Raw genomic sequence first — 26,593 nt, forward strand, 5'->3', positions numbered from 1 at the left:
GCAAGTTGTAACTTCTGGTTACTATTCCGTCCAAATCTGCCATTAACTTTAACTGTTTGAGAGATAACAGTGTGTATATTAGTTTCTAACAGCTACTTTACCTCCGGTGACTTCTCAAAAATTATGTATTATATTTTGAAATTATTTCTGAACACACACAACGATGTGAAAAAGTTTAAAATAATTTTTAAAATATCTATCTAGATTTAGAATCTAAAAATTTAATTTTTTTACATAAATGATATAACTTATTTTAAAATTTTAAAATAATTTAAACATTATTTTAATTTTGTTTACATCGTTGTGTCATGTGTGTGTTTAGAAATAATTTCAAAATATAATACATAAACTTTGAGGGGTCACAGGGGTAAAGTAGTTCTTAGAAACTAATATACACAATGTTATCTCTCAAATAGTTAAAGTTAACGGCATATTTTGGACGGAATAGTAAACAGGGGTTACAACTTGCACGTGAATGTTAAGTATAGGGTGCATATTAGCACATTTTAAAATTCAGATACTAAACTGCGTTTGGAGCAAATTAAGGAGTGACAAAGTGTAATTAACTCTCTGAGTAAATATGAAAACTATGAACGGAATATTCGACATAATTGTGCTAGACATGTCCGTACAAGATAACCCCACTTGTGTATTCTAACCAACGGATGCGCAGTGACCACGTCCCATTACCATAAAATTCACATGTCTTACAACTGCCTGCCTGTTTCGCACATAGTTTAATCATTCATTTATGTTTGTGAATTAAACAAATCACTAGATGACCGAAAATCAGATGTATTTTTTTTATTATACTAATAAATATATTATTTTAAATATGATATTTTTAAAAAATAATTAAAATTAGAAATTAAAATTATATGATATCCCGAATATGATGCCCATAATTTCAGTTTTTATGACTTAATAAATTCCATCATAATTAATTTCTACCAAATTATCATACCACAGATCTGATACCTAACTTTTTAAGATAATAATAATATTAATATTTTCATAGACTTTCCAAATTCTAGGTCTGTATTTGACACGTGGAAAATACACGCGGAGAATTCAAGGCTCTCCGGCTATAAAACCCCCCCTCCACCCCTATCATTACCTTCTCTGGTCTCTGCTTTGTTTGCATCGCCTGTAACTCTGTAAGTCTCCTCCCCCTTTCCCTTCTTTCTCTCTATTATTGTTTATGTAATTTTATTTGTTTTTCTAGATCTAATTCGCTTCAATTTTTCATTTCTTCAGATTCAACTCTTATTCTCCATATATCAATCGCTCAGCCACCACAAATTCACATACATATCTGATCATCTCGCAGTTTTCTTGTATGTTTTTCGATCTGAACGATGACACAATGATTTTCATGGGTATTCGTATTGTCCACTCCTTCTCCGTTGTGTATCTCTACTTGCTCTACGTTTTTTCATGAATTGCCCTCACTTTGTACCTTGATTATACTGTTTTTTTCTCGATTTCAATCTCGTAAAATCTAAATTGACCTAAACTATTCAATTCTACCCGAAATTTACCCGAGAAAATACAAGGATCCGAAATAGAATTACGAATTAAGTTAGATATGGCGTCTCCACAAACGCAAATTAGTTCAGGATCTGATGGAGATCTTCGATATGCGAAGTTTGATGAGAGGAAGAGGAAGAGGATGATATCCAACAGGGAATCGGCGAGGAGGTCGAGGATGAAGAAGCAGCAGCGTGTCGATGAGTTGTTTGGTGAAGTCAACCAGCTGCAGAACCAGAACAAGGTTGTTATGCACAAGATTAATGAAGCTACGGATAAGTTTGTTGCTGTTGCCACAGAGAATAATGTTTTGAGAGCTCAGATGTCGGAGTTGGCTGATAGGTTGTACGCGCTCAACTCGGTTTTGAGTATTGTGGAGGAGGTGAGCGGTCTTGCGATGGATATTCCTCAGATACCGGATACGTTGATGGAGCCGTGGCAGATACCGGATGCTTTGATGGAGCCGTGGCAGCAGCCAATTATGGCATCTGTGGATATGTTCAATTGTTGAATGCTGGTGCTGGATTGTTGGATCTGTATGGTTCGGTTGTAAACCTATTTATGTCTATTGTTTTGTTTTCTATATATTGTTGGGGAACGGTGAGCTTAGATGTGTTATAGACTTGTAGTATGGGAGTTTATGGATTCTAATTGAACATGTATTGAGGATATTGGTTTGGATTTCTATCTGTTGGGAAATGTTGAACTTAGATTGTGTTATATAAAGTTAGTTTTATGAATTTCGATTAATAATATGTATGTTTCATGCCTCATGTGTTGTTATCGAATGTTCAAATCTAGCCTTTCTTGCCTATATCTTTCTGCGATATACACTTCATGTAATTACCGGCTGAGCTCTTGCATCTGCAGATTTAGAATCCTTCGACTCTCTAAATCCTTTGTCTTAGCTCTTCCGTCTGCAGAATCTGAAACATTTGTCTCTTCAGATCCTCGAGTAAACCTCACACAGTTCTTAAATTTAATGCTTTTTTAAAGCCAAACTACCTCTTTTAAGCTTCTGGTTTTCAAGTTGCTTATCCTTTCCTGATAATCCCCATTAACCCGAGTATACTAAGACATCAAGGAATAAAGCAAATTAGCAAACCCAAGAAACAATTATGGCTCTCTAAGGCTCCATCCAAATTTAACTTGCATGATAAAGAGAGTAATCATTCTACTTAAACAAGCCAGTAGACAGTAACCTCGAATCATAGCATCTACTGATAGGAACTATTGCTTGCCCAGATCAAGTTTCTTCGGTTGCAGACAATCTAGATCGCCTACAACTCTACATCCCGTTCCAACTGCAACACAAAGTTACAAGCAAATTATCTTATAAGCTTAGAATATCACAGTTATGAACTTGTGATTAATATAAACTTTTAAAACTCAAACAAGTTGATATGAGTCCAGTACACCGGTCTGAGTTGAATAGCTTATTTGCATTCTCAGATCATATATATAAATAATGAAAATAGTTATATGACACAATAAAAGCTATGAGGGAAAGAGCTCGCTGACTATGCCAACGCAAGAAAGTCTCTGCAACTCATCCTGCCAGTACATTCAGAGGGCATTTGTTGTTTTCGTGATCGTAACGAATAAAGATTGGTAGAACAACTGTGATTGATGAACCTCCCCACGTTTCCGCAAAGCATCAGTAGTAAACCCACCTTCCTCTTTATAAATGTTTATGTTGGCCTCTGCGTCAGGTCAGGTCTGTGAGAAGAGTCATTGTAGTTTTGGCTGATATCAAAGAGATACTCGTCATTCCTGTGCACTCTGCATCATAGAGCTTGCCGTGACAGAATTCAGTGATCTTATACCAGCCCCTCATTAAGATTTCAAGACGCTGACTATCTCAACAGGTCTTGAAAATAATTCTTCGCTTTATACATAAAAATATGTGAAAAAATTGGTGTTTGAATGGACTGGCTCTTTAAAAATTTAAAAACCTGAATAGTGTTAAATTTTTTATAATATTTAATAGAGTTAAGTTCCATGTAGTCCCATATTTACTGTAGTACCGTAGACCACATCTGCAACTATAGAATAGCATAAAAACATTGCAAAATGTATGAAACTTGTTAGTTTGTGAAATACATTCTATAAATATCACTATTTCATTAAAAATATTGGAAATCATTTATGTTCGACAAGTAGAACACATATGTTCTGTAATATGTAAATATGTTCTGCAAACTTAACATGTTTTGTAGAATAATGTGTTTTTCACTATTTAATTTGTAGAATGTTTAGGATTGTCAAAATTTTTAACAAAATAATGATGTTTATAGAACATGATTTGCAAAACAACACATTTTGCAATGTTTTTATATCATTTTATGGTTGCAGAACATACGTGGTATACGGTACTACAGTGAATATGTGGACTACATGGAACTTTGTTCATATTTAATATATTATTTTGTTAGGAATCATATATTATATATTTATTATTATTATTATTTTAAAATGATCTGTGAGTCTACCGGAAATGCTAAAAAAACTGCTATCTATATTTCTATTCAAATTTTTTAGGAAAGAGGAAATATGTATTTTTTTTTTATAAATTATCGAAAACAAATCCCTGAAAATTAAGACACATTAAAAAATAAAATAGCATAGTTGCTAAATACAGTTCATAATTACTTTGTGCAGTTCACTAAGATTACAAATTTAGCCTTTCTAAACTTTTGTGTAATCTTAGTATGCAAACAAAGTCAGCTCTAGTTTTTTGTGCACGTGAATTGGATTAATGAATACAATCACTACATTCATGCACTAACGAATATTATATTTAAATCTTTTTTCAATATTAACTGATGCATGAATATTATTTAATACATATCTTCTTTTTATTTTTATTCCAATCTTAATATATTCATATCACCATGTCTACTAATTATTTACTTATTAATTAACAGATCTGATGATACATACTCTATCTTCTTTATATAAAAAGAACTTATAGATTTCATTGTTTTATTAAGATAGCATCTTCTTAATAAATAGATTGATTTGTTATCAATCTTGTTGATTTTATTCTTATTAGTTTTTGTTGTTAAAAAATCATTCACAACTTTAATCTAAACAATTCAAAATTTTACAGCTATATTAGGCTATATTTGATTTTTTTTATAATATAATCTTTAGCTGGTGTATAACCTTTAATATGCATTATGAATTTAGAAAGATAATTTGTATAAAAAAATTTTATTCATATAATTTTTATTTCATTTTATATATAATTTTATAATTAAAATACTTGACTTTATATATAATTTTATCGACGTCTATAATTTTTTAATCAATGTGTTTAATTTTTTTATTTTGTTTATTCTCATTTTATCAAAACAACTTAAAATTTTGAAACTATAACCATTAGGGCTGGGATGGCTAAAATCCCAATAACCTAAAATATTAAAATTTTAACACTAGGGTTTGATATAATATTTTAGTCACAATAAAAAAATACATGTATTAAGAATTTAGAAAGATAATTTGGATATATAATCTTTATTATAATTTTAAATAACTTTATATATAATTTTATAAATAAAACTATGGAATCCCAATAATATTTTAGCATGGAGGAGTTAACAAATTATAGTTCATCATAAATTCAATATACACTTATATGTTATTAGTTCAAGTGCATGCATATCTAAATTTTTTTTATTTAAAACAACATAGAATATATATATATATATATATATATATAATTCATCCAAAAATAAAAATTACAAAATATTACAAAAGCAATTTTTAATAATTTTAATAATTTTTCTTGTGATTAAAACTACTTGTTGCACAAAAATTTATATGGTTTTAAAATTTATAAAAGTGAATGGATCCTTTAATAGTCAATAATTATATTAATTCATAATATTAAATATGAAAAACTAATAGATTATTGAAAATATGATAATCATATTTTATAATACATTTTTGAAAAGAACACATGCTTTACAATTAAAATCTAAATATTTTAATATTTAAAATCAAAAAAGTAAGAAAGTGTTTGAATCTACCCAAAATGTATACTATTATGTCAGAAGTAAACATCTCGTAATCAACAAAACCTATTAAATAGGGTTTCATACGTTTACTAAGTTAAGTTGAGGTTATACTTGTAATCTCCGTGGATGGCTTGAACTGCACAAAGTAACGTCGGATCCTACATTTGAGAAACGATCTTAGCGAGTTTGTTGTACACCAATTTTGATCGATCAAAACACACACACTCACACGCACGTAATCACAGTGGAGAGCTCGATTCCATTGCAAAAATGGAGGGAGACGAGGCGCCATTGGACGACAAGGCCAAAAGAATGAGAGATCTTTTATCCAGTTTCTACGCTATTGATTCTTCTTCCTCTCATTCCACTGCAACTCTTAATCACCATGCACTTCCTTTTAACGCATCCGCCAGATACGCAACTCTCGATACCATCAACACCGCCTCTTTCGATGCCGATCGATACATGAATCTTCTCGTAACTTCCTTTCTCTATTTGCACCTTAATGTTTTCTATGTGTTGGGTATTATGCACCAGCTTCATCATCAAATGTAGCTTCATGTTGTATATATATGTGCGCATAAAATGTGTTTTACTTATTATTAATTGCTTCTCAATTATACATTTCAGCCACCAAATTTTACTAACGAGCTACGAATCTACCATTGAGTTAACAAAATTACCTCGTCGTAGTATTAATCGTGTGATAATGATTTAGCTTAGTTGTAGGGAACAGAATGAGGTTCGTATTTAGAATTTGGCAGTAATGGAGCCTCAAATCACACACACAATCACGCAAGTGTTATGCTTAAATGCTTAACAGATAATAGCCTTTTACTGAGCAAGGAAAGATTCAAGTTCTATGTTATTATTACTATTTTTATTTTTTATTATTAAGGAAGGATTAATGTTGGAAACGGCCTTCCCCCTCCCTCCCTTCCGTCCTCTCTGTAAACATATCATTCCACCCTGAAAAACACTATGAATATCATCGTGCCAATTATAGAGTTATGAAAACGGAAAAGAAGTGTACATCAAACTGAGACCAAGGCCGGAAACATAAAAATTCTGATGATATTGATTAATCTTCCTTATTCTCTCCTCTGCCCTTTTTCAATTGTAGTGAAGTTTCTAGAGAATTAATGTTTCATTTCATGTCATCAAATTGTTACTTTTTTGTAAAGGTGCAAAAGTCAAATTTGGACGCGTTGCTTCAGCGACATTTTGAAATGGCTGCTGAGATAAAGAATCTTGACACTGACTTGCAAATGCTGGTTTATGAAAATTATAACAAATTCATCAGTGCTACTAGAGATGCACAAAAGATCTGTTCGGGCCAGATCTAGACCGGGCCAAAAAAATCCGGATTTTTTTATAACCAGATCGGGCCGGGTTTTTTTAAAAATCGGGCCGGACCGGGCCGGGCTTTTCCAAAAATACTAGGCCTGGTTTAGTTATAAAAAGCCCGGATTTTTCTAAAATCCGGATTTTATCCGGATTTTTTTGAAAATACTAGGCCTGTTTTAGGCCCTCGGACCGGGCCGGGCCAGACCGGGTTTTTTTCGGATCGGGTTTTTCAGATTTTTTTCCAGATCGGATCGGATCGGATTTCGGATTTCAGATTTTTTGAACATCTCTAAGTGCTACAGAATCAATTAAAAGGTTGGGTTGACCCTATAAGTAATAGCTTAATCTCAGTTTTCGCGTTAAAGTGATTGCATTGTGCAAGTTGATGGTAATAGAATGATCTCTTTCAGAATGAAAGGCAATATTGTTGGCATGGAAGCTAACATGGAGCAGCTCTTAGAAAAGGTGTTACTGAAAGTGGAATGTTTTTTAATTTTGTGAAGCAAGACATTGCAATTAAATTAGTAGTTTGGACCAAAATTTACATCACAATTGCAGATATTATGTGTGCAATCTAGAAGTGATGGGGTGAATACTTCGCTTCACGGAAAGAGAGATCATATAGAGAAAATGCATCGTACCCGCAATCTTCTGCGTAAAGTTCAGGTAGATCCAAAACATATGCCTATACCCTATCACTATCTGGTTATGTCATGTATAAATTATAAAGTTACTACTTGAAGGAGAATGGAACCTTTGTTCAAAAGAATTAATTGTTTGCATATGTGTAGTTGATGCAACACTGATATACTCATGTGGCTAATTGATCCTCTGTGAATTCTGGCGCACATGTATCTTGTGTTCTGAGATAATTTTGAGTAAAAAAGCAAATCAGTTTTTAAAAGCTATTGTTTTGCAGAATTTTTTTTTCATGGTGTTGGACTGTTGGTCCATGTATTGAATTATACAGATATTCTTTTTCTGTAAAATCTAGTTCATATATGATCTACCAACCAGACTTGGCAAGTGTATCAAAGCTGAAGCCTATGCAGATGCAGTGAGGTTGTATACTGGAGCCATGCCAATTTTCAAGGTTGCTAATTTTTTCACTTTTTTTCACTTCAATTTAGAAAATTTAATATCAAATTTTTATCCACTGAAAACTGATATTTTTATTCAAATCATGAACTAGGCATACGGGGACTCATCATTCAAAGACTGTAAGAGAGCTTCTGAACAAGAAGTATCTGTAATTATAAAAACCTTGCAGGTATGTAGTTTTGTATAATTCTCTTTCAATGCTACTGGATATGCAGTTACAAACCAAATAACTACTAATTTGACTTTAGCAAACTCTTCTAACAAATTTGAGTACACGAGAAAACGAAGCTAAGATGGTACTTTGTAGTTATATTTTTATAGAATCCTTTCGCAATTGGTTGAAGACCCTGGAGGTGAAAAAGCCCATTTGACTTACCTTAAGAATTAAGAATAAACTTGTAATTACTTGAGAGTTATTCTCATAATTTACAGATACGAGCAACTTTTTTCCTCACAAGTCATTTGTTTGCAAAGTTTACTTGTTAATAAGTATTAATTAACGAAATTCAGAAAATGACAAAGAAATATGAATACAAGTAAACATGGGGAGGGCGAGGGTAATATTGATTTTGGTCAAGTGTCAAGGTACATATATACCAAAAGTATACAAGAAATCTGGGCCTGAGAAATTCATGGCTTGTGTATCAAGCATGTCATAAACTGATAAACCCTCTATAGAATTCTATAACAACAGTTTCAAAGTTATGAACTTGAGCACTTTTACTTGATTTATTCTCAGCATTGTAGTTCAGCATTACGTGCATGCTTATTACATGTTATACAACATTTTTTCTGGAGTTTGTTATTCACATAGATCTTATCTATGTAGTTGGGGCCACTGAGTTCTCAATTTGAGTTTTTAATATTAATGATGCTTTTTAAATGTATATTGCATTCCCCTTGCACTGCCTTTTACTATCACAAGGGAGGGGATGGAGAGATTGGTTATACAACTCTGGGGTTCACTATCTTCCTGCTAGAATAGGAAATGCTGCCCTTGCCCAAAAGCATGATAAGTGGGAGAGAATTTGAAAGTCTATAAAACTTAACACATGAACAGAATACACTCATGAATACATGATACTTTTTATAATTGCTAAATAAATTTAAAATGTCCTAATCGTAAATTGTTTTCCCAGAGGAAGGTTTTAGCCGATTCTGAGTCCGTACAGGCAAGAGCTGAAGCTGTAATGCTTTTAAATCAGTTAAATTTCCCGGTATGTGTTCCATTTTGTCATTTTTATAACATTTTAATCACTTGCTTTGAATCAAGTAAATGAATCTCTCTCAAATTTTACCAAATGGTCTTGGTGTACATACACTATATACATATGTGTTAAGGTGTTATGACTTATTTGTTTTTTTGTTGACAGGTTGACAATTTGAAAGACAAAGTACTTAAAAAGTTGGAACAAGTCCTTGGGGATATGAATCTTGAGTCCGGAGAAGTAGCTCAACTCCTGGATAATTTTGATGAATCCTCTAAAAAAGAAATCGTTCCCGAATTAAGTCCTGAGAATTCTCAAACGGTAAGTGAGATAGGTATATCTAACTCCTTGAGTATAATTTCTGGTTCTTTCAAGGATTCGTGATAGCCTAGTGGAAGGGCTCTTTCCTCTCTCTAATGACCAAATATTTAGTGGTATTGGTAGTTGTTAGTATTGGTAATTGTTGTTCAATTGTACAATTGAGGGGGAGCGTTGAAGAGTATAAAATTTTGTTCGGACCTTCCTCAGATACCTTAAGGTTTAGGATAAGCTGGTTAGGTAATAATTCTTAGCATTTTAGTGCATGAGTAACCTTTTTTTGTTTAAATTGTTTATCATGATGTATTGGGGGCTTGAGGTTGGCTCGGGAGTCGGTTAATGAGAATTTTGTGGTTCAAATAGAAAAAATGATAGAGTTCAATGGGTCTCTCAGCCAATAACTGATAGTTAAGGTTTAGGAAGAGTTTAAAACAAATAATAAGCTTAAAGTGATCTTTGAATATTTAAATATTCCTTGCTCGTTAGTGTTATGCTTTATCAATTCTTCTAATTAATTTGTTGATATTTTCTTTTGTGCATGCTTAGTGTGTGGTTTACAAAGTACTAACATTGAGCTTGATCTTTATATCATCTTTTCAATAAAATTTACAGACCTATTGCAAAAGTTGTTTCGAACATTGACTATAAATAATCAACGTAGGTACACTAGTTTCTGACACTTCAACTGAATCATTTAATTTTTGTAACCCTGAAAATCGTTTAGCATTATTTGTCACCAGGCTTTAGCATATTAATGAACATTTTCCAATGACCTATGATAGACTTCAGATTTCTTGTAACTGGCTTGATCCCTTGTTGCATGATCTTTTGGTCTTCTAGATTTCTGTGAAATTAATATAATTTTGCTGTTGTTCTTATGCAGAGTTATATTTCCGGTTACATATATGCTTTACAAAGTAGCCAGTGTCGGAACATATGTTTGCACTATATTTTCATCATTCAAATTTTTGCTTCATTTAGGGGTTTTATGTTCTGAATGTGTCAGTTTATATTTGAAGTGAACTGATGTCATAAATGTCCTTTTTACCGTTATCTTTAGGTATCTACTCGTGAGTTTGTGGAAGCTGCCCGTGCTTATAAAGTAATATTTCCTGATTCGAGAGAGCAACTAATCAGGCTTATGAAGGATTTAATAATGAAGTAAGGGCAAATTCATTTGTGTAACTGGTCATAGAGGATAATATTCTCTGTTTTCAGGGTTTGTGTTCATTCTTTTTATTGCTATCTATACGAAAGTATGGCATTTGATTATTGTTCAGGCACTTTGAAGTCACCCAAAGACACATTGACCAACAAATTTCTTCGACAGATCTTTTAGAAATGCTGCGTAAGTATGCTTGCCTCTTTTTCAAGTCTTTTGAAGTTTTTACGTCATGCAACTTTATATGTCAGTTCTTGCATTCTTGAATTGCTCATACCTATAGTCGTCCAATGTAGGATGAAGATCATTAAGTTTTAATAGTTGTGCTTCCTAAATTACAGATCCCCTGAAGGCTTATGATGTAAGTGCTCTGGACAGGGGCAATGTCATACTCTTACAATAGGAATTTCATCAGAACTCGATAGAAATTGAGAACTCCTTGCTTATTTTTACCAACACTCAATTATTTTACTTTAGATATTTGTATATGAAAAAACTCTTAACTCCCATGCTTCTTTTTACTCATAAAAATAGTGCAATCCTACCTTAATTCCCTTCATTTCTCTTTGTAAAGAAAATAGACTATTGTTAAATACAAACATATGATGATGCCTCTTGCAAATTTGATCCACCAATATAAATTATCTAGATTATAAAGATGGCACATATGATGGTTAGATTAATTAACGCATTGACTTGGTCAACATTTTTCCTGCTATGCTTATGCCAAAGAAAACATCTCGAAAAGCATACAATCTCCAGAAGCAAAGAAAATGTCTGCTCAACCTCGAATCATCACCTTGTCAGGCAATCAGTAGCTACAGAAAAATTTTATCTTCAAAGATTTGTAATTAGATTTTACACCAATCCAGGAACCATTATTGAGACCAAGATGAAACTCACAACTGTGGTACAAACATCTTTTGTTTATTTCTTATTTTGTTTGAAGGTTGAATGTGATCTAGTTATATTCGAGGAAGCCTTTAAAGAAAGCAAACGGAATAAACCCATGGATGAAGAAATTGGTGCAATAAAGAAAAAATGTTACTTGGGAGCTTATAAATCTTCTAGAAGGATATAAAGAAATTGGTGTTACATGGGTCTATAAGACCAAGACAAATCATGAAGGCAAAGTTGAAAAGTACAAAGCAAGATTGGTGGCTAAAGGCTACAAATGGAGATACGGGATTAACTATAATGAGGCATTCGCTCCAGTTGCAAGAGTTGATGCCATTTCTTACAAATATTACAGCTCAGAATCAGTGGAAGATCTATCAAATGGACATAATGTCAGCATTCTGAAATGGTTGTCTCGAAGAAGAAGTCTACATTGAGCAACCTCCCGGATATATATAGAATGGCCAGGAAAATAAAGTTTATCGGCTAAAGAAGGCACTGTAAGGGTTGAAGCAAGCTCCACAAGCATGGAACACAAGGGTCGGTGAATATTTCTAGCAAAAGGGTTTTGTGAAGAGTCCGTACGAGCATGCACACTACAAAAAAACAAATTTTGTGGGAGATATGATGACCGTGTACTTGTACATGAATGACATGATCTTTACTAGAAACAACCCTAGTATGTTTGATGACTTTAAGAAAGTCGTAACTAATGAATTTGAGATGACATATATTGGTCAAATGTCGTACTTTCTTGGAGTTGAAGTTAAGAAAAGCGAAGATGGGATTTTTATGTCGTAGAAAAAATATGCGGAGCATATATTAAGCGAGTTTCGAACGGAAGCATGCAAGCCAATAAGCACAAGTGTTGAAGCAAGAATAAAATTAATAATTGATTCAAAGAGAAAGTCGGTGAATCTGACATTATTCAAAAGTCTCATTGGAAGTCTGAGGTACCTAACTTTCACTCGTCCAGATATTATGTATGTAGTTGGATTAGTTATAGGTACATGAAAAAACCAAAGCTTGATCACTTCATGGCAACTAAACGAATTCTGAGATACATCTAAGGTACATTTGATTAAAGGTGGCAATCGTTTCATTTCGTATACTTTCGTTTCGTGTAATTTCGTGTTTCGTGTATTCGAAGTTGAAACCCGTATCCGCCCGTTATTAATTTCATGTACCTAATCCGAAACCCGTATCCGTTCTGAAATGTTTCGTGTATTTTCCGTGTACTTTTCGTGTATATTATATGTAAAAATATTAATATAATTTTAACCAAAAAATATTTTTAATATATATTTTTTTGTATAATTTTACTAAATATGAATGATATATTCATGCTTGCATATAATTCTCTACAAATTTGTTAATGTATCTATAATGTATATCTACATATATTTATATATATTACACAATTATATATTTAGTATATTATTACATATATATAATAAAAATTATGTACAAATATTTCGTGTACTTTCGTGTATTTCGTGTACCCAAAATGAAAACCCGTATCCGACACGAAATCTATCGTGTTATTTCGTGTTTGTGTACTTTCGTGTTTCGTGTATCAAAAATCAAAACCCATATCCATTTTTTTCGTTTCGTGTCAAATTGCCGGGCCTACATTTGATCATGGTTTTTTTTACACACATTCTCAAAATTCCAAATTAGTCGGTTATGCAGACATTGATTACGGTGGGGATTTGGATAACGGGAAAAACCCTTCGGGATATGCTTTTCATATTAGTTCGGCAATATTTGCATGGTCATCAAAAAAGCAACAAACAATTGCTCTATCAACATGTGAGGCGGAATATATTGCAGCAACAGCGTGCGCGTGTCAAGCTATGTGGCTAGCTTATATTTTGAGCAAGTTAAATCTTGCAAATGAAAATCCGGTTACTATTTTTCTGGACAACAAATATGTTATTCACTCGTGAAAAATCCAGTCACATAGTTAGAGCAAGCATATAAATATAAAATATAATTTTATTTGAGAATAGGTGAACGACAAAATGGTAGATATTGTGCATTGTAGGACCGAAGATAATCCGGCGGATATAATTACAAACTAGTTAAAGTCGGACGTGTTTTAGAAAATGAAGACTTGATAATGATCGGTGGAAAGAAAATCTTCTTAGTTCGATAAGAGGGAAATTTTGTTATGTCGTTACATCGATGGAGAAGTCAAAAGAATACTTATCTAATGAGCTCGTCGGTTCTTTCTAAATCCACAAGCAACGAATGAATCGATACGACGATAAAAGTAGGAGAAAATATGTGATACCACTTGTTGGAAACGTAAATGACCTTGATTTTAGATAAATATAAACTTTGTGTATTTTAAGCACACAACAATATTATGGGGCTGTTTGTTTACTGGAAGCAGAAGCTGCTTCTGGCTTCTGCTTTTATTGACCCGTTTGTGTAAAGAAGCAGAAGCACTTTTAAGAAGCCGGGAATCCTAACTTCTCTCTCACAGCTTCTGCTTCTTTTCCAAACACTTTATTCACTTATTTACTTCTCACTTCTGCTCCACTTCTCTAGTTTAAGCAAGAAGTCACTTCTTTTAAGCTTGCCCAAACGGCCCCTATATATATATAGGCAATTGCTCAAATAGAAACCACTAAAATAGAAACTAAAATGGAAACCAAGAGAAACTATACCTAAATGACCTCAACCACCACCTATATGTCATCACCCACCTAGGGCCCACCCTCACCCCCACTAAATCCGCCCCGGGCCCGCTAGGGCCTCGCCAAGGCTCCTCGCAGGCCCAGTACAGGCTCCAGACAGTCTGAAAGAGCCAAACCTTGGCCCCACCATGGTATCACTAGGCCCCGACCCGATCCTATTAGGCCCCACTTAGACCCCGTCTAGGCCCATCTCGTGGTTCATCCCCGGTCCCCAAACCCGCATCATTCTGCTTAATCGCATTGGTTTCTATTTAGTTTCTATTCTAGTAGTTTCTATTGGAGTAGGAACATATATATATATATATATATATGTGTATGTATATATATATATTATTTTCTCACACAAGAGCTTCGGCTCTTTTACTTATTCTCTCTGCAAACTCTCCGTATTGTTTAATAGCTTCACTTTATTTCACTTCGATTGCGTTTTTGCTACAAAGTATCAGCCTATTTATAGGCCTTAAAAATGCCAAGTTACGTCATGTCTTACTGCACGTATTTTATTTCATGGCAAGCCTTACATTTTCAAAGTCTAAAAGATAGCCAACGTTGACTCTGAGAGCTATTCCATCTTCACATTTGACTCATCCTGATTACGTGACTAGCTGCTGGTGTATTTGTTTGTTAGTGTATTTCTTTGGTTCACATAAGTCTGAGGTACCTAACTTTCACTCGTCCAGATATTATGTATTTAACACCCAGCTTCTAATTTTGACAAACTGTTGCATATATACTCCATAATTCCAGAAAAACTTCTTTGACTAAGCATGCTGTAAAAATTATTACACAAGGTTGTATTATTCTATCTTTACTAATTATAGGTGTTATCTTCATATTTAAACTCGGCTGTAATTATTTGACCTAGTATGCTTCTGGAGAGTTTGAAACCTGTAACACTCCTCGACTTTGCACTCCGAGCTTCTCTTTCATTTCCTGAAACACGTCCAGCTTTAACGGCTTTGTAAATATATTCGCCAAATTCTCTTCGGTCCTACAATGCACCATTTCTACCATTTTGTCGTTCACGTGTTCTCAAATAAAATGAAATTTTATATTTATATGCTTGCTCCGATTGTGTGACTGGATTTTTCGCGAGTTAAATAGCAGATATGTTGTTCACGAAAATAGTACCAGATCTTTGTTTGCAAGATTTAACTTTCTCAAAATATAAGCTAGCGACATAGCTTGACATGTGCACTCTGTTGCTGCAATGTATTCCGCTTCACATGTTGAGAGATCAACCGTTTGTTGATTCTGTGATGACCATGAAAATATTGTCGAACCAATATGAAAAGCATATCCCAAAGTGTCTTTCCCGTCATTCGCCATCATTATCATTGTTTGAATAACCGACTAATTTCGAATTTTGAGAATGCGTGTAAAACAAACCATGATCAAATGTACATTTGACATATCTAAAAATCCGTTTAGTTGCCATGAAGTGATCATGCTTCGGCTTCTCCAGGTACCTATAACTAATCCAACTGCATACATAATATTTGGACGAGTGAAACTTAGGTACCTCAGACTTCCAACTAGAGTTTTGAATAACGTCGTACTCGTTGAATCAATTTTTTAATTTTATGCCTGTTTGTACAGGTGTGCTTATTGGCTTTTATGCTTCCATTCGGAATTTGCTTAAAATCTGCTCCGCATAATTTTTTTTGGGACATAAAAATCCTAACTTAGCCTTCCTTAACTTCAATTTCAAGAAAGTACGACATTTGACTAATATCTGTCATCTCAAATTCATTAGTCATAACTTTCTTAAAATCATCAAACATACTAGGGTTGTTTCCAGTAAAGATCATGTCATTCATGTTCAACCACACAACCATTAGATCTCCCCAATAATTTGTTTTTGTGTGGAGTGCATGCTCGTACGGAGTCCTCATAAAACCATTTTTATGGAAATATTCATCAACCCTTGTGTTCCATACTCGTGGAACTTGCCTCAACATGTACACTACTTTCTTTAGCCGATAAACTTTATTTTCCAGGACTTTCGAAATATACCCGGGAGTTTGCTCAATGTAGACTTCTTCTTGGAGATAACCATTTAAGAATGTTGACATTACATCCATCTGATAGATCTTCCACTGATTCTGAGCTGTAATTGTTGTAAGAAGTCTAATGGTATCAACTCTTGCAACTGGAGCGAATACCTCATGATAGTTAATCCCATTTCTTCAATTGTAGCCTTTAGGCACCAATCTTGCCTTGTACTTTTCAACTTTGCCTTCATGATTTGTCTTGGTCATAAAGACCCATGTGACACTAATTGCTTTGTGGCCTTCTGGAAGATTTTTAAGCTCCCAAGTATCATTTTTTCTTTATTGCATCTATTTCTTCATCCATGGCTTTATTTCATTTGATTTCTTCAGGAACCTCCTCGACTTTAACTGGATCACATTTAGCCATCAAACAAAATAAGGAATAATCAAAAGATGTTTGTGTCGGACTTGTTGATTCATAAATATTATCCAGACTATACATTTTTTTGGGTGCTCCCTTGAACTTCTGCTTCCTGATGTTGATGGTGTTGATGTGAGAGTTGGTTTATTCGGACTTTGTGGAGGTGTTGGATCATCTTTTTTGCCATCTTCAATGTTGGAGTTGTCATCATTATCATTTGAAGATAAACCAACAACTTTTCTTTCTTCCTCACTCCATTTCCTGCTAAAATCATCGATAAATATTACATAATACCTATTACCACCAAGAGATACAATATAAAACGGACCGGCTATGTTGGTATGAACAATCTTCAATGGCATTCTGGCTCTCCATGATTTTTCAACGGGAAAGCTTTGTCAATGTTGCTTCCTTTTGACACATGCATCACACAAATTTTCTGGTTCGTTGATTTTTTGCAAGCCATCCACCATCTTTTTCTTTGGCAATAATTTCAAGCCATATTATCTAAGATGACAATATCTTAAATGCCACAACCACAAATCATTTTTAATGACCGACTTTAAGCACTTATGCACTTTTAACTACATATAGAGCGTAAACAAATGATTCTTTGACATATCCATATTTGCAGTCAATTCCCGAGCTTGATTTCCGGTAATGAGGGAATTGTCCAGCATCCGTATATTACTCCCTCTGTCCCACCATATTCTTTACAGTTTCCCTTTTGGGATGTCCCATCCAATTCTTTACATTCCAAAACTTACCAAAAATAGTCGATAGGTCCCGCCACTTCCCAACCTTTCCTCCCTTTTCACACCACTTTTACTCCCTTTTCACACTACTCTTACTCCACTATCTCCCTTTTATACATAAAAATTATAGGGTCTCACCACTTCACCCACTTCTCTTTCTCTTTTTCACTACTTTATACATATTTCTTAAACTCCGTGCCCAAACCAAACCTAAAGAATTGGCCGGGACGGAGGGAGTATATTCTTTCTCTACAAGTTGGCCAAGACTGATTAGTATATTTTTTAAAGCACGTATATAATAAACATCATTTATATATTTCTTTTCGCCTTTCTTTGACATGATCGTGACAGTGCCTTTTCCTTTGACCGAAATTTTTGACGAGTCACTAAAGGTTACTTCTCCACTAATGATGTCGTCTATCTTCTTTCCTTGTGGTTAGACATGTGATTTCTGGCTCCCGAGTCAAGATACTATGTGCATTTCTTGCATTCCTCATCTCCCTTTTAAGTGAGAAAGATAGTAGAGCCAACATCTTTATCTTCTTTTGCTTCAGCAAAATGACATCTTTCTTTCACATTTGGAGTTGTACACTCATAACTGAAATGGCCATATTTATTGCAATTATAACACTGATACTGAGACTTATCTTCTCGTTGTTGATATATGCTCCGTCCTCCGCCTCTAAAATTTTGACCACAACTAGATGGCTGATAGCTTTCATTTTTCTGGCCTTTGTTGAAAGGTTGCCTTCCATGCCCTCTGCCACCTCGGTAGCCACCTCGACCACGTACAAAATTGCTAATGCCCTGATTGTTATCAATGGTCACCTTGCTTTGCAACACCTTTTTCAAATGGCTTGTACTAATTCATTCGCTGCTTGTGGGCTTGAAGTGATCCCACGAGTTCATCAATTGAAATAGTGGACAAGTCTTTCGATTCCTCGATAGATGTAACAAAGTAATTCAATTTCCTTGTTACCCAAACATCATCGAGACTTTCTCCGTTTCTTTTTATTTCGTTTGTCACGGTTTTCAAATGCGTAACGTATTCTCCGATTTTCTCTCAACTTTTCATCTTTATATTTTCAACTCTTCACGTAGCACTTGGAACCGCACCTTTTTCACTTTCTCGATACCTTGGATGATTTCTGCAGAATCTCCCAAGCATCTTTTGCCTTTTTTGCTCCCGAGATTTGTCAAGGTTAATTCTCGACCCCTTGAAAAATCATATATAAAGCCTTTTGGTCTTTTTTTCAGGAATCCTTTAATGTCGTTTTCTCCACATTTGAAAGGACAACTTTATCCTCGGTTTCATTATACCCACTTTTGACAATATCTAAGTTGTCGTAAGACGCGAGGCCTTCAGTTGTATGCTCTAATTTTCATAGTTTGTTGCCATCAACTTTGAAATGTGCGGTTGCGTCATCATGTTTGCCATTTTTTTCTCCGCAAGAACCAATCTCTGATGCCACTTGTTGGAAACGTGAATGAGCTTTAAAACCTTGTGTATCTGTTTAACTAAAACTCACACAAGTGTATTTGACAAACCTAAACTAAATCTTTTATACAGGCTTTGATATCAAAAACAAACACACAGCAACTGTTTTTTTATATAAGCTACACCATACATTTTGTATTACACTAATTACAGCCTTCTCTCATGTACACAGAGCTTCTGCCATTTCCATTCTATTAAAACTTCACTTCTGTGTGTTCTATTGCATTGCATGCATGCACCTGTATATATCTTTGAGTTGATCTCATGTCAACTGCTTGATAATCAAATAAGGCAAAATTTGGAAGAACTTTATCGCTTTGACCAACTTACATCTCTGAGTGTTGCATTCACTTTGAATGGTGTCTGCAAGCTAGAGTTTTCTCATCAAGTTTAGCCATGTTTTTTCTGGGCCCAATATTCAAATTAGGTTTTTCTTATGGTCTAGTTAATCTAATTCAACAACTGATCCTCTCGCCCCCACTCCACACATTCACATAATATACATGCAGTGACAAGAGGGTACATTTTTTTTTGGTCATTAGGGGAACATCGGTACTTTTACTGAAATCTGACTGTGAATAGTAAAATATCATTACAGGTAGTATCTGGAATAATGTGCTCGTGATGGATGAAATTTTGCCCGAGGCTGCTTTTCCGGAGTTATCTTTAAAGGTTTCTTCACACCTTTAGTTATAATGTGGTTGAGATACTATTAAAGAAAAGTTTTTACTTTAGAATATACAAATTCAGGAAACGAGTCGGTATTTATGGCAGGGGTGTGCATTCAGTTAACTGAAACCAAAAGTGATTTTTTTTTTTGGGTTAACCAAAACCGAAATTTGCCAAAACTCGTTGCCAAATATCGAACCGAGTTTACTGCGGTTTCAAATCCGAACAGAATTTTAAATTTTGGTTATCACTGAAATTTAAATTTTAAAAATAATTTTACTAAAAACCGAACCTAACACCCAAAAATGTAAAGATAATCCTCCCAAAAACTGAACCAAAAATTTTAAGTACCGTCAACCGAACTGACTTTTTTCCATTTACTCTAACCGAATGGACACCGCTAATTTCTTTTATCTACCCTATTGGGACTTGGAGTTGGGGAGTACAAATAAGTTATCTCAGGAACTTTTATTATGTTTCCTCTTTTGAAATAAATTAGGTATGTTCGTCTAAACTTCCGAATATAAATTTAATGTATCAGTTCTCTATAAATGTCAGGGTGCCCGTGTTGCTGTCGAGCACTTCGTTACTATTTCATTTTCTCGTCTTCTACTTAATATTACTGGTAAGTTCATCTATACCACAAGTACCATACTACTTGCATTCTGTCAATGTGGCTGCCTTCGTTACAACATTTTTTGAAGGTTTTATTTTCTTTTAATTTATATTTTTCATTTAAGTTTTTTAAATAAACAAATATTTTTGCATCATCAAATAGTAAGGCTCACAAAACTGGTGAACAGAGTCATTGTTGCACATTCATTGTCCAATTTATTTCTGGCTCTTAGCCAAGTCAAAGTCTGGTGGCCTGGAATATTGCAAATGTAAATGTGATGTTTTGAGCTGGTCCTTCTTTTGTGTTTGTTGGTGGCTTGTAGCGAATTCTTATTTGTAAAAATATCTTGTTTTTTGTGAAAGGAATCCCTTCAGTTAATGGGGGGGGGGGGGGGGGGCTAAGTGGATCAAGGAAGCAACTTAATAATTTTGCTCCTTAACCCGAGTTTTCTGAGGCTTATAATATTTAATGGTAATGGCTGTCTTAAACATTCAACAAGTTCATTGAAAACCTGATACAGTTGATTTTTTTCCCCTAGTCCAGACAGTTTTTATGATCATGATGCTTTGGGTATTTGCAACATAAACCTAGTGCAGTACTTATAACAAAGAATTATATAGAATTTGGACTGTTGGTGTGGTCGGCCAAGGGGTTGATTGATAACGGATTTTCTTCATATAATGTCTTCACTGTTTGATTTTTTGCCTCATATACTACTTACTTATACAAGTTTGCCCAACTAAATAACTTATGCATGTCTATGGTATTCTTTACTCTGATTGTTTTTATATGTTTTCTATGAGATTTCTTGTTTGAATTGTATTTCATTGCAGATCCTCTTACGAAACTCCAAAGGAGGCAGGAGGGTCTAGGAGAGGAATACTCTTTTCAGGGTGTTCTAGAGGCCAGTAAAAAATCTGTAATCCAGGACAGTATGAGTGTCTTACTGGTAACTAATGAGCTAGCTTGACAGCTACCTCTTACATTTTCCATTGCTTCACCTGAGGACCATATCTTTGGACAGTTCATGATTAACGTTTCTATTTTCTTTCTCTCTTCTTGGAATTCTCCCAAAATAATATAAATGGCAGAATTGTACATTCGACTTGCTAATATCAGACAAGAATAGTGGGAGTTAAAGGCCTCTCAAGATGGACTAAGATAACAGAAGTTATCTTGTTTAAAGTATTAGTTTACAGAGACTAATGTTTAAAATTTTGCATATGGAAACTGGTTATCACCTATTATGACATCATAAACCATCTTGCAGCCAGTTTAGCTTGATCGAAATCATTTAACTTGACCTTGTAGAAATTAATATGGAAAGACTGTACTTGCTAGTGTCTAGAGGAAGATGACCCTGTATCTAAGAATGTAACAACAAACTAGTGGTGCAGTGGACCTTACTAGATATCTGGACAAGGCCTATCTGCATCTAGTACCACTACAATTTAGAAATAATTAAGGTTTTGAATGATCTGATGCCTACCTTCACGTGCCTTAGCAAAAATAATGACAATTTTTTCTTGCTGTAAATGCTTATATTGCAGAGACTTCGAGTCAAACAGTGCTGATTACTAGCAATCACTAATATAATTTCAATTACAAATTACTCCATTAGTTATTTAATTTCTTTAGTGGTTGTGCTTCGATTTTGTGTAATGTATGATTTGTAATACATAATCGAATAAATTTTTTCTAGTTAGTTAAAACCCAGTCTTCTGAAACATCTTATTATTTATTTTAGGACTTCCGTCAGCTTCTTGAAGAAAATCTGGGCCTGCTTCTGAATTTAAATAAATTGATTATTGAATGGGTACATCGAGGATTTCAAGACTTGTTCAAAAAACTTGATGATCAGTTCCGATCACTTTCAGGACTAAACACCTTGGCTGGAGGAGTTACAGAGGGTTCACAGAGTGAAAAAGTGCTTCCTGGGATTGTTCTAGTGATGTCTGAACTCTCAATTTTTATTGAACAAATTGCTATACCAAGAATTACAGAGGCAAGTTGTCTATAGTAGCATGTTTTGTGTTAAGTGTTTAAGATGTGCTTACTACGGTTCTTATTCTTCTGAGTCCAAGGAACCTAAAAAGTTCAATGTGAACTCCTCAGGAGATGGCAGTTTCTTTTTCTGAAAGTGGCGCAAGAGGATATAATTCTGGACCTGTCTTTGTTTCTGAAGAAATTTGTCATACTTTCCATTCAGCGAGTGAAAAGTTCTTGCACCTTGTATGAATTCCAAAACCTTGGTTCTTCTGTTTACTAGTTTGCTTATATTGCTCAATATCAATCTAATCGAAAGGCTGTCAACGTGTAACATTTTCAGTACATCTCTAACTGTTCCTCAATTTATAATGTTCCTTGTGGTACCCTGAAATTGGCGGGAACTTATAAATCTTTAAAATGAACGGTTATATGAATAAAATTTCGTGTAAATTTATGCTTTGTAAGACTAGCTGCAGTTTAAAGGAATTGATGCTACATTGCTACTTATTGTCAACCTTGCCATGTATTCAACTTTTGACCGCATCAAAATATATTAGTTAAAGATATTTATTGTAATCCCTAATTGATTTTTGTCTGTGCTTATCATTTGCAGAATAGGACTAGCAATTTGTTGATCAGTTAATAATGTTTAATATATTATGCAACTTTGAACTTTGAAGCAGTGATGGTCTTTTCTCTGAAATGGTTTGTTAGAAACTTCCTTTTTCTTTTAATAATTATTATGCAATATCAGTCCTTGTGTTGCTACTTGCACTAATAAAAGGAAGACACAATTCAGAAATCCTTTATCTGCTATATATTGGATATATATTTGTTATTAACCAGAGCTTATTATGAATTAAACATGAGTAATTTTTGATGACCATTACCGGGAGTTATCAAGACTAGTGACACTGTTGATGAATATCCCTTTGTTAATTTGGCACTTGGAATATATAATATATATTTATATTATATATAATATATTATTACATAATATATAATATATATTTATATTATATATATATATATATATATATATATATATTAACCGGATCGGGTTATAAACGGATCGGATCATACTAAATCCATATCCAATCCATTTATTATCGGATTTTTTTAATCGGATCGAATTTCGGATCGGTTTTTTTTTCCTTAAATCCATATCCGCTAAAATGACCTCGGATCGGATCGGGTCGGATCGGATTTTCGCTCCATTGACAGGCCTACTTGGAACACAGGCATCTGAAGTAAAAGTCTTTAGTGAAATTTATGTGTGATAATATTAAGATCTGTCAAAAGACTCAAAACTGGGCGATATCTTGAGTTCATAATATACAGAACTGAATTTGTTGCTATATTTGGTTCTGTAACAACTCATCGTGTATTTTTCTTGACAGTATATAAAAATGAGGATGAAGAAAATATCAGCTATTTTGAGGAAGAGGTTTACAGCGCCAAATTGGTTAAAGGTGGGTATAATCTATTAGTATGGGTCTTTAAAAATTATATAGCTAAGCAAATCAGTTTACATATTATAATTTTTCTTATTTACAGCACAAAGAACCTCGAGAAGTTCATATGTTTGTAGATATTTTACTTCAAGAGGTAAGCATGTGTTTTATGCTTGTATATTGTGTATGTATATCCTTACATTATTGGATTTACCAATTTTTCTCGATATTCTGAATAATAATATACTTATTGAGAACCAAATGCAGCTGGATGCTTTCCACTGTTGAATATCTCATGTGCCATAGGTTATCTCTTGTGGCAGTTGAAGGTAATCGGAAACAATGTCAAGCAGATTTTACCTCAAGGACCACACGTTAAGCACCGACATACAGACAGCAATGGGAGTGGCAGTTCATCACTGAGTAACTCATTTAATAATGATAAATTGAGCAAATTTAATATGCACAGGACCAGGAACCAGCTTCTGGAAACTCATCTGATAAATTTATTTAAGCAAAAGCTGAAAATATTCACTAAAGTTGAACATACACAGGTACAGGAATTTATGTTTCTAGACAAAAAAAAAAAGTAAAATCTAAACTTTGATATAATGTCAAATGCAGGAATCCGTATATTCAACTATTGTAAAACTTTGCTTGAAAAGTTTGCATGAGTTGGTCAGGCTCCAGACATTTAACAGGAGCGGTTTTCAGCAAATTCAATTGGATATGCAGTTCTTAAGGTCTATGTTAAAGGAAACTGCTGAAGATGAAGCTGCTGTCAATTTCCTGCTTGACGAGGTATTAATAAAGCAAAGTGTGTCTGATGATTTGCTCTCTAGATTTCCATCTATTATATACAGGCATCCTCTTATAACAACATAAACTTTACCCGATATATAATTTTATCTTGTGGAAAATCTTCACTTTCTCAATCCATTGCTCCTTCAATCCAGTATGAATATAAGTAGTCTGTATACGTTATATGTGTTAACTGAGTTCTATACTGCTTTGAGAAAAGACAGTGTAGTTAAGATGTTCGTATCCTGTTGAGCAGGTAATCGTCGCTGCAGGGACACGTTGTCTTGATCCAATTCTTTTGGATTCTCCAGTTTTGGACAAACTGATACAAACAAAGTTGGCCAAGAATTCGGAAGAAATTCAAGTTTCGCCTTAGTCAGCAGCCCTTCAAAAGTTGCCTTATTCTAGATAACCTGAGCTATGCATGATGCATTGATAAAGTGACTTAAGTTTAATGTCTGAGAGTTTTCAGAACTTGAGCACGTTTATTTTTCCACTGTAGTAGAGAAGATACATATTTGTGTGTGGCCAACTTTTTTTATTGCATTAATTCTTATTACAGATTTACAGTTTACCGTGGCATTCAAGAAATAAATATGACATTCTCAAGGAGTGTTTGGTTGGGGGTTAATGAGTTTAGTAAACAGGAATGGAGACCCCATTCCCTCACTTGGTGTTTGGATTGGGTTTTTGACTGCCGGGACTCGGAATCTGTAAATTTTTAGCTGGTAATGATATCCTCACCAGTACCTCGGGATTTGAAAGACGTTCTTTTCTCGCAATCTCTCCTTACCTTCTTATATTTCCCATTTTCTCTGCACCTCGTCAATCTCCACAATTACATCCTTTTGCACCTTTTGAGAAGAAAGATTCTTGTTTTAAGCAAATTAAATACTTTCTAGCTCTTACAATTACATCCCTTTACACCTTTTGAAAAAGAAGATTCTCGTTTTAAGAAAATTAGATACTTTTTAAAGTTGATGTAAGTTTGTGATTTGGAGCAGACTCAAAACTTCTATTTTGCGTAAAAAATTAAGAAATTTACTTGTACATGAGAGGTTCTTTATGATTTGTTTTAAAGTTATGCAAATAATCAGGAATTTTATTTTGTTTGGCGTGGTACCATTGGATAATTGAAGCATATATTTGTAATTTCAATTTCTTTTTTCTTATTCATTGTTTTGTAAACTATAGTGCCGGTTTGGCTGCATAATTTAAGTGCTTTTTTCCCCGAGAAGCCATCATCTCTTTTTTGTTGACCCGTTTGTGTAAAAAAGTCAGAAGCACTTATAAGAAGTTAAGAATGTTAGCTTTTGTTTCAGGGCTTCTACTTGTTTTTCAAACATTTTTATAACTTATAAATCTTCGCTTATTTCTTACTTCTACTCCACTTCTTTATTTTAAGTAAAAAACCACTTTTTTTGAATTTATCCAAACGACCCCATAAATTTACATTATTCATGTAAATAAAGTATTTTGATTTATATTAGAAAGTATTCATCTAAATTTTATAAGAAATTTTTAATTCTTTTAAAAAGTATTTGATTCACATTCTGGTTGTAAATCAAACAGCCAAAATTGCTAATCTCATTTCCGTTCCGGCACGATCCCAACAGCGCCATTAACCTCATTTTCAATCATGTTTCTCCCCGTTTCCATATTAGCCACTATCATTCCCGGTCCTTATTTTAATGTACAATCTAAACACCTCTTATATTTTTCTCTCCTATCTCGGTCCCTCTTCTCTATCGCCATCTATCTCCCTCTATTTTCTCCATCTTCTCCCACCAACCAACATCTCTTTTGCTCTTTTTATGCATCTTTTTCTTGTTGACCCCCCCCCCCCCCCCCCCCCCCTCTCCATCTTCTCTCTTTTCTCATCATCAAACTCGCCCAGCTTCAACACATAATTTGGACCCTATAGATTGTATGAATTTCTTTTTTACATCAGTCAAAAGCCATTTTCTAAGTTAAATGCCATACAAATACATTCATGTTCATACTCTTATGTAAAATTATAGGTGACTCGTAGTGACACTTTCACAAATTAAATGACAGTCAAAGGCCATTTCTTAAGATAAATGCTATATACAAATACATTCATGT

At 34.0% G+C, this 26,593-nt stretch overlaps 2 protein-coding genes across 3 annotated transcripts; both read left to right on the forward strand.

Moving 5' to 3' along the window:
* The first annotated feature begins 1,036 nt into the window (after positions 1-1,036).
* Positions 1,037-2,270, forward strand: LOC108206058 (bZIP transcription factor 53). The gene is made up of 2 exons (XM_017376232.2): positions 1,037-1,157; positions 1,258-2,270. The coding sequence occupies exon 2, from the start codon at positions 1,589-1,591 to the stop codon at positions 2,039-2,041; it is 453 nt and encodes a 150-aa protein (XP_017231721.1). The 5' UTR covers positions 1,037-1,157; positions 1,258-1,588; the 3' UTR covers positions 2,042-2,270.
* Positions 2,271-5,683: 3,413 nt separating this feature from the next.
* Positions 5,684-25,234, forward strand: LOC108207918 (vacuolar protein sorting-associated protein 51 homolog). 2 transcript variants are annotated; one of them, XM_064087199.1, is made up of 21 exons: positions 5,688-6,029; positions 6,737-6,853; positions 7,192-7,214; positions 7,310-7,364; positions 7,458-7,565; positions 7,894-7,992; positions 8,092-8,169; positions 9,140-9,217; positions 9,374-9,529; positions 10,587-10,687; positions 10,807-10,874; positions 19,557-19,630; positions 20,186-20,252; positions 21,077-21,192; positions 21,991-22,248; positions 22,359-22,475; positions 23,633-23,704; positions 23,790-23,840; positions 24,010-24,240; positions 24,311-24,487; positions 24,744-25,234. In XM_064087199.1, the coding sequence occupies exons 1-21, from the start codon at positions 5,823-5,825 to the stop codon at positions 24,861-24,863; spliced, it is 2,373 nt and encodes a 790-aa protein (XP_063943269.1). In that variant the 5' UTR covers positions 5,688-5,822; the 3' UTR covers positions 24,864-25,234. The 2 variants fall into 2 exon arrangements, with proteins under 2 accessions (XP_063943270.1, XP_063943269.1); XM_064087200.1 differs by lacking the exons at positions 24,311-24,487; positions 24,744-25,234 and having other exon boundaries at positions 5,684-6,029; positions 23,954-24,092.
* The last annotated feature ends 1,359 nt before the right edge of the window (positions 25,235-26,593 follow it).

The sequence above is a fragment of the Daucus carota genome, chromosome 2 (assembly GCF_001625215.2).
Source record: "Daucus carota subsp. sativus chromosome 2, DH1 v3.0, whole genome shotgun sequence".
Lineage (NCBI taxonomy): Eukaryota > Viridiplantae > Streptophyta > Magnoliopsida > Apiales > Apiaceae > Daucus > Daucus carota.